The sequence below is a fragment of the Neoarius graeffei genome, chromosome 3 (assembly GCF_027579695.1).
Source record: "Neoarius graeffei isolate fNeoGra1 chromosome 3, fNeoGra1.pri, whole genome shotgun sequence".
Lineage (NCBI taxonomy): Eukaryota > Metazoa > Chordata > Actinopteri > Siluriformes > Ariidae > Neoarius > Neoarius graeffei.
This window is the reverse complement of record NC_083571.1, coordinates 110,511,333-110,520,943: the sequence shown is the minus strand read 5'-3', so window position 1 is coordinate 110,520,943 and position 9,611 is coordinate 110,511,333. Positions and strand designations below refer to the sequence as shown.

The 9,611-nt window shown below is 44.3% G+C and overlaps 1 protein-coding gene across 1 annotated transcript in view; it reads right to left on the bottom strand.

Annotated features, from left to right (window-relative positions):
• nek2 (NIMA-related kinase 2) overlaps positions 1-9,611 on the bottom strand; it is a 39,494-nt gene that overhangs the window by 20,002 nt on the left and 9,881 nt on the right. Inside the window, 4 exon segments of the mRNA XM_060916140.1 lie at positions 151-355; positions 5,949-6,075; positions 6,201-6,283; positions 8,332-8,572. Of these exon segments, the coding sequence (XP_060772123.1) occupies positions 151-355; positions 5,949-6,075; positions 6,201-6,283; positions 8,332-8,572 (656 nt within the window).

The following is a 9,611-nucleotide window of genomic DNA, read 5'->3' as shown; positions in this document are numbered from 1 at the left end:
TTTCATGGAAAACACAAAATTGTCTGGGTGACCCCAAACTTTTGAACGGTAGTGTACCACTAAACACAGCTTGATCAGTCAAATTAGTGGACTGGAACTATCGTACTGCATTATTAAAGTATGATGATAATTAAGAACAATGATCCTTACGCTCCAGTCTCTCTTCCCGCTCCTTGAGGTCCTGTTCACGCTGGCGTAGTGCCTGCTCCTTCAGCCTCAGTTCCACCAGTTTGGGCTGCTCTGTCTCACATGACCCCCGCTGCTGCCTCGCCTGTGCCTTTTTCTGCTCCTGAGCCACATACGTGGAGATTAACGAGCTCTGGAGGATCGACTCTACTGAAGGACGCAGGTAATCCTGACAGTCAGGTAGGAGAGAAAGAAAAGGGAAAAAAAAAATCTTGAGAGCAGCAAGCATTTCAAGGTTATATTAAAAACAGCGTATTGTCCAGACGAGAAGATTATTTAACCCCACCCCCCAAGGTCTTGAATCTGAATAGTTTTCTATAATAGCAGCTCCAGATGTTAAAACCATAGGTTTACACCATGTGTATATTCTAATATGTTGTTTCCATAGTAAAAGCTAATTCACAAGGACTTGTCCAGTGGACTTTATGTTAAAGAAAATCATATTTGTAACTGAAGCTTTCTGAAGGGAAACGTGTATTTAAATGCTTATGTAAAAAAAAAAGTCTCCACCATCAGTGCTTTGTGCCATCCACCATGTTTTCCGTCCGAACATTTAGTGTTCGAAGCAAATTATCCTGAGCCTTCAGAACAATGTAGTTCAGGGATTTTAAAACCCTGCAGCAGACCTTAAACCGATCCTCCGGCGGATTTACTTTTAAACTTTTGTATTCATAGATTTCAATAGTCAAACAAACAGAGACCAAATAGTGTTCTAGAAAAATGTATTAAAATACCAGATGGGCCTCTCGCGGAAGTGACATATGCGAGAACATGGTGTGGTGGAAGCTTGGAGGAACCCCGCTGTTTATATCCTCTGCTTACATCGTGGTTTTGCGAGTTTTGCAAGCATTTTTTGCAGAATTTACAGGTTTTTAAATAAGTATGCCTCATTGCGCAGCATATAAATGGCAAAACGAAGGACGAGATGATATTTTTTCACCATTTACCTGGCTAGAATTGTCCGACTGCAGATGACTTGCAACCACGTGATGAAAACGTGCTACGTCAGGATGGTGGATATGGACCCTTTTCACGTGACGTCACGACAAATGCGGCCGCCATTTTGGACGTGTACTACCAGTAGTTTACCACATCCAACACTGAGGAACGGCAGCAAAGAAAGTGTTTATTTTCAGCAAGACTTCCATCATGCCACTATATTGTTGTGCACCTGGATGTAGTAACCATCAACAAACAAGGCAAGGGTTATCATTTTATCGGATCCCGACGGAGAAGATGGATAGCGGCCATTAACAGGAAAGATTGGCAGCCCTCGGCACACCAACGCTTGTGTAGTGACCACTTTGTTGGAGGTAAGACGAATAAAATTAGCCAGAAAAGGCATTACATTGCTGTTAACATTCTGTGGCGGCGAGTGTGTAACCAAATAGGCTAAAATAACCCATTGTAACCTCTTTGTTCTTCTGTAGCAGCTATTGTTGACTAGCTAATGTCAACAACATCGTAGCTGGTACGTTACTGTAGCAATGTTTACGTTCAGTCATTTGGATGACTGTTAAAACCTTTCAGTCTCAAGTTTTTCCTTTACTGTATTTACTAGTTTACTGTAATTATGATCCGGCAGCTATTTACACCGGATCCAGTATAAATAGCTGCCGGAGCCAACGTCCGAGAATTAAGCAGCGCGCTCTGGCTTGCTCGCCCTCAAATTAAGCAGCGCGCTCCGGCTTGCTCCCCATCAAATTAAGCAGCGCGCGCCGGCTTGCTCCCGGGGTGTTCCGGCCGAGGTTCCGGAGCGCGCTCTGGCTTGCTCCCCATCAAATTAAGCAGCGCGTGCCGGCTTGCTCCGGAGCAAGCCGGAGCGCGCTGCTTAATTTGAGGGCGAGCAAGCCAGAGCGCGCTGCTTAATTTGAGGGGGAGCAAGCCAGAGCACGCTCCAGAACCTCGGCCGGAACACTCGGAGCGCGCTCCGGAACCTCGGCCGGAGCACTCCTGGAGCAAGCCGGAGCGCACTCCGGAACCTCGGACGTTGGCGTGTATGTGTATGGCGATGGGTTTTTAACGACATAGGTATACAGATCATGTGGGCCGAAGTCAGGTAAAGACGAGGGCTTCGTGTACTTCCATACGTCAGTGAACAATCCTGGTGGAAGCAGGTAAACGTCGTTCTCTAAGCCTGCTAACCTCAATTTTTGCTAATACCTCTCCCTCTGCTCGCCCTGTAAATGCCCTACGTCGCTGGATAGTGAAGGTGTTTTCTGCATCTCGCTCCTTTTTCTTTTATATGTTTTTCGTTTGTCGCCTTCCTCGCATTCAAACTGATTCGAGCCGAAGTCCACTACATGTCCAAAATGGCGGTCGCGTTTATGAAGGTCACGTGACTGAAAAGGGTCTATACAAAGCAACTCAGATTGCAGTCGCTGAAAGCGTGTCTGGAAACAATGCTGAATTTTCTCAGTATTAGCACGATTTGAACGATCGAGTGAAGATTCGATACAAAGAGAAGATAGATATGTGTGGGTTTTGACCCATATTATTTTAAAAAGTCAGACTTTTCGAAAGACAAGACGCTTCTACCGATCATCGAGTAGCCAGATATCGCGTTCTATCTGGTTCGGCTGCCGAAGAATCAAGTCCGACCTTGGACGAAACGTAGCCCGTGTTCTGACTGGGTGCCCAGTCTGGATCGTTTCTATCGAATAATTTTGCTGGCGCTCCTAGAAGCGAAACGGATTATTATAAATACACGGATTAGTATAAATACACGTGTTAAAATTATAACAACGACCGAGTGAACCGCGACAAGAGAGAACGCTCATTTTATAGCAAAATTCTAGCAACATGAAATAAAATTCTTCCATGATATTATCGAGAAAGCTTTTGAATCTCACCTGAGATAAAATGATTACTGCAACACGAGCTGTTTTGGTTTTAGCCTCTGTTAGATCAGCCCTGCCGATGTTGTTCAGCCGTGCTCGTCTCGTCTCCGTACTAAGCCTCGGTTTCCTCACCCTCTTTCCGAATCACGGACGGCGTGCCAAAAAAAATTGGAACATGCCACGGTCACAAGTACTGTTGTGACCACAACCATATGGCAGAGCTAAAAGAACGCTTAAAGTAGTGGAAAAACAGGAGTTGCGCACGCGTGACTATGTTTTGTATGGAATGTCGCTTGACCCCGCATTTGTATATCCACCAACATGGCCGACACCTGGGTTTCTATTTTGCTTTGATGTCCCTTGCAATCAAGGATTTGCAAGAGATGGATTCATGCAATCAGAAGACCTCAAAACAACCTGCCTGCGGTGCCCTACTTATGCTCTGGACATTTTGAATAATCCTGTTTTGATGAATCGACGGAATTAAAAGCAAGGCCATTATTAAAAAAAAATGTTCTGTTTCCGGTCCACCAGCCGGGTGAGTGCCGTTGAAATTTTTTTTTAACGCCGGTTTTTTGACATTTTTTTCGGGTTCGTAAATCTAAAATCGAACACAAAAACTCCTGTGCACGCAGTTCCCAGGATTAAATGTATTTTCCACAGACCATTTATTTATTCACTTTACTCAAATACAAAGTAAAATGGCAGTAAATCATCTTTCTTTTCTTGCGTATTGCATCATGAGGCGTTCCTGGCTTGTAAATCTCTTATTTTCGGTGCATGACACATTCACGCAGCTGAGCATGCTATGAATTAACAACGACAACGGTCTGCAGTGGGGCGACACAATTACACACTCAGCCAACATTTCTCCATTTGTGTATGAAAATACACTCCAACCACTCAGTTTGGGTTCATTTACAACCAACGGTGTCTTTTGATGCCAGCACGGAATTGAACGAGAGAAGACTGGTTTACCGGAGACAAAATAAGCGTCATCTCTGCTTCTGTTCCCTCCGACACACTACTGCCTCCGCCGAGTGCGCGCGCACACACTGCATGTCGGGGCCGCGGATGAGTTACTCTCCCTTGATCAACGAAGTCTGCGGGGAATTTGTGGTTATTATCGGTACAAACAGCGCAAATCACAACTTAAATGAGTGCGGTTCAGTTTGACATTATTGTCAGTCCGTTAGATAAACATTTAACTTTATTAAAATCGAAAATTAATATTTAGAGCCTGTGGGCTACAAAAATAATAGTCATTAAAGTAGCCGGCTGGACTTAATTGTTTAGTCGGCTGTACGGCCGGCAGCCGGCGCTTGTGGAAAGCCCTGCATTCCGCGCAGAATATAGAACTGAATCAGCTCTGCGCATTCGCCGTGCGGCACAAAAAAATGTCCGCCACCATGAAGGAAGGAGATCCGGAGTTTAAGCATTTGGTTAAGTGTGAAATCGCAAAATGGTATTCTAGCGAACAACAAAATAGTAAAGATTCAGAAGAACAAATCATTCAGTGATCATTTTAATAGTGTAATTTCATCCGAACTAGGCCTAACGCTCGATTTAGAACTACAAAAAGTCCATGTGTCGGACATTTTAAGTACCTTTGTAAAAGTTTTGCAAATGTTGCAGTCAGCATTTAAAATGCTAACTTAAAGTATTTGTACAAGTTTCAGTTGATTAAACCGTCATATTTTATTAAATGTGTCTGCTTTTGTAATAAAAAAAGTACTGAAAGAAAAAGCAAACACAGCATTGCGATTTCTTATCCATCCATATATTAAAAAAAAAAAAATCCCTCCCTCCCGACTGAAAATTTTTTTGCTCACCCGGTGGACAGGAAACGGATTTTTTTTTTTAAGGATGGCCCAAGATAAAAGGGGGCTTCCAGAATAAAGCTAAAACGATGCTGTGCCAACAATATTTGCCCATTGTTCAGCTGCAAAAGTCTGCCAATGCAGTGTTGAGCGCCAACAGAGACAAGATCACCAGGAGGTTAGTTTCGACTTTGTTCTACCGTGATTCTTTGTAGTATATTATCGGTGTCTTACCTGGTGAGCTGCAGATAACAGAAATCACTCCGAACATTTTGCACGAAACGCATTCATTTGAAATTTCCCAAGTTTTATTTCATGGTAGTTTCAGTTATGTGCTAGGAATGTGAATTGACCAGAAAGAGGGAGATTGCAGTGCAAACCGATGAACCAGTCAGCGTTGAAATCCAGAGACGGTTGTCCAGTGTTTTGTTGGGAGATGAACGCGTCACGTTAGAGGATTTGTTCGAACTCTACTAGCAAAACCACGATGTAAGCAGAGGCTATAAAACAGCCAAGCTTCCACTACACCACTTCCATGGGAAGCCCATCTGGTATTTGAATAAAAATTAATTTTTTTTTAGAACACTAGTCTCTGAAAATGAACATTGAAATCTCATCTCATCTCATTATCTGTAGCCGCTTTATCCTGTTCTACAGGGTCGCAGGCAAGCTGGAGCCTATCCCAGCTGACTACGGGCGAAAGGCGGGGTACACCCTGGACAAGTCACCAGGTCATCACAGGGCTGACACATAGACACAGACAACCATTCACACTCACATTCACACCTACGGTCAATTTAGAGTCACCAGTTAACCTAACCTGCATGTCTTTGGACTGTGGGGGAAACCGGAGCACCCGGAGGAAACCCACGCGGACACGGGGAGAACATGCAAACTCCGCACAGAAAGGCCCTCGCCGGCCACGGGGCTCGAACCCGGACCTTCTTGCTGTGAGGCGACAGCGCTAACCACTACACCACCGTGCCGCCACGTTGAAGTCTATGAATACTTTTCCTTAACGTAAGTTTAAGAGTAAATCTACTGGAGGATCCGTTTAAGCGAAGCAGCAAACATGGGGAAAACGTTCAACATCTAAACAGACCTTCAGATGCAGCATCCTACACAGTAGCGTGTTCAGCTGATTGGAGTATCGGTATGGAATCCTCCCGAACTTCCCTTCATTGATCTTCTCAGCCAGTTCTTCCTGGTTATAGGCTGTGAATGGGGGACTGCGAAATCCAAGACAGAGTTATATTTAAAAAAAAAAAACCACACACCCTACTACAAATGTACCGCCTCATAAGAAACCATTACAGCAAAATACTTGATGGGGAATTAAAGTGTGAATACTCACGACAAAGCACAGAGCTCATACAGTAAACATCCTAAGGACCAGATGTCTGACTTTTCATTATAGGACATGCGATTCATTTGTTCCTGTGGGCAAAACCAGCATGCAGTCACTACATTACATTAATGGCATTTAACAGACACGCAATCACTACTAACGGTGAGATCACTACGACAGTAATGCAAACAACTGAAAAGATTCCAAAAGTTCTTGCTATCTAGAATGGAGGACACACAGCTCACAATACAAGAATTCTGGACCGAGTTTCCCCAAAGCATTGCAAAGTTAAGATCTCAACTCCGAGAGTGAGTTCATTGTGATGCTCACTTTAGCATCTAACGATCTTTACATGCTGTGATGCTTTGAGGAAACACGGCCCTGCTTAATTACCCGAGGACACAAATACAAGTAGAATATTTGGAAGGAAGGAGAGACATTTTTGCACAGAGGATACAAGACAGCCGCGGGAAATTCAGTGCGGTGGTCACCTTACCCTCCAAGCACTCAAGCTAACAGTAAGTATGCAGCATGTCTAAAATACCTAAGAAATTTTTCCATTCATACACAGCAATATGGCTAGAACCCTTCTCCAGGAAAGGTCAAACTATTCTTCACATACTACGTGCTGGGAAAGTTTGTTTAAAATACCAGCGAGTTTGAAAAGTGCACAGAAACTGAAGTTAAAGTGCCATTCCACCATTGGATGTATTCTTTGGCATAAAATACAATATATGACAACATGACTAGACAGAGAAATCTTTTAGCTTCAAAATGATATCTCATCTCATTATCTGTAGCCGCTTTATCCTTCTACAGGGTCGCAGGCAAGCTGGAGCCTATCCCAGCTGACTACGGGCGAAAGGCGGGGTACACCCTGGACAAGTCGCCAGGTCATCACAGGGCTGACACATAGACACAGACAACCATTCACACTCACATTCACACCTACGGTCAATTTAGAGTCACCAGTTAACCTAACCTGCATGTCTTTGGACTGTGGGGGAAACCGGAGCACCCGGAGGAAACCCACGCGGACACGGGGAGAACATGCAAACTCCGCACAGAAAGGCCCTCGCCGGCCCCAGGGCTCGAACCCAGGACCTTCTCGCTGTGAGGCGACAGCGCTAACCACTACACCACTGTGCCGCCCCTTCAAAATGATATATCAAACAATTTTTTTACAACGACAAGTATATTAATTTTGCAACCAAAGTCACCTACCCTTTTAATTTCCGCGCGGTAGTGAAACGTGAGGTCATCGGCAGGTTCCCCTTCTTGTGTACCACGTGTCGGTCTATTTTTAGACCAGGAAACCCCCAAAGTGAGAGAGTCATTTCTCCTCGTATATGGGGGCCAAAAAAATTGCGAAAAATTTTGAGTTAATCTTTCAGTTAGCTAGATTTATTGGTATTAGCTATTTATTGGTATTATTTTTTATCGCAGGCGGCACGATGGTGTAGTGGTTAGCGCTGTCGCCTCACAGCAAGAAGGTCTGGGTTCGAGCCCCGTGGCCGGCAAGGGCCTTTCTGTGCGGAGTTTGCATGTTCTTCCCGTGTCCGCGTGGGTTTCCTCCGGGTGCTCCGGTTTCCCCCACAGTCCAAAGACATGCAGGTTAGGTTAACTGGTGACTCTAAATTGACCGTAGGTGTGAGTGTGAATGGTTGTCTGTGTCTATGTGTCAGCCCTGTGATGACCTGGCGACTTGTCCAGGGTGTACCCCGCCTTTCGCCCGTAGTCAGCTGGGATAGGCTCCAGCTCGCCTGCGACCCTGTAGAAGGATAAAGCGGCTAGAGATAATGAGATGAGAGATTTTTATCGCGTTCTATCCGCCATTGCTGATAATATGTGCCACGTCACACAAGAAGGGGAACCTGCCGATGACATCACGTTTCACTACCACGCGGAAATTAAAAGGGTAGGTGACTTTGGTCGCAAAATTAATATACTTGTCGTTGTCAAAAAATTATGTTTGATATATCATTTTGAAGCTAAAAGATTTCTCTATCTAGTGATTCCATTTATATATGTTGTCAAAATATATTGTATTTTATGCCAAAGAATACATCCAATGGTGGAATGGCACTTTAATGCTTTGGTTATTATGGTTAGGAAAAGACCAGAGTGCCTTACTTACAGGTGACATGTAATACGGCGTTCCAACGAAGGTTTTGGCAAAGCTCGTGTCATGTTTAAGTATCCGTGCCAGGCCAAAATCTCCGAGTTTTACGTTCTGCTTGGCATCAAGGAAGATGTTAGCAGGTTTCAGATCACGATGGAGGACCACGCTGCCGCCAACATTTCGGCTATGACATTCCTTCAGGGCCAGAGACAGCTGAGCCATGACACGCAGGATAAACTCCTCTTCCAGAAATTTCCTATCAGACAGCAGCACACACACGATACAAAATATAGAACAGAGAAGATTCTTTAGATGTTGTTATAAAAAGTTTTTTGCTTTGCATCAGAATTCTGTGTCACCCAGACAGGTTTTATTTCGCAGTAACGACCAGCTTGCTGTACATTATTCCAGACATAATCAGTGAAGAAGTGGTGTGATGCATCCTCACGTGAACCGCAAAATCAGATTACTCATCAATGACAAATGTCACGGAGTGTTTTATTCCTCTTACACAATCACAGCAAACTGCCAACAAATGCAAGTTAATTCATTAATAAAAAGATCAACTGTGAGCTACTGCTCACTTGCGTGTCCTCCCCGTTCTCGCTTATATCAGAACGCAAGCAATTGAAGGAATAGGACGCTTATTATGAATGTTGACTTCAACAAATAATGAACCCTGAAACAAGGAAGTAAAGAGCCGTGTCTCTCCCCAGGGATTTCAAACAGCATCCTGGTAAACTGTCATTTTGAAATAGCAGTTTGCTTCTTGAAATAGCGTCAAAATCCACACTACCGGTTTCAAAAATACATTCAGTCGGTAAACAGGAAGTCGATGTGCGAAAGACCTGAAAACCGTATACACGGTATAGAACCCCAAGCTGAAGTTCAGTACCCACTGGCTATGATTTGTGGTTGCTGAGAAAGAGGGTGTTTCGGATGGATGGACGGACAGAGGTACCGTAAACCAGTATTAACCCCCCCCCCCGGAGCTGGGGTACAATACTTAAAAAAAAAAAAAAAAAAATATGAAGAAGTGTCATACAATTAACTGCTCATCTTGTTTTATTGCATCTACCTTCACCATTATGTTGAGCCTTGAGTGCCCCGATATAAATTAACTCGAAGCTTAAGAATTCAACAGCACGGTTAGCGTTTAGCACCGTCACCTCACAGCAAGAAGGTTCTGGGTTCGAGCCCAGCGGTCAACTGAGGCCTTTCTGTGTGGAGTTTGCATGTTCTCCCCGTGTCCGCGTGGGTTTCCTCCGGGTGCTCCGGTTTCCCCCACAGTCCAA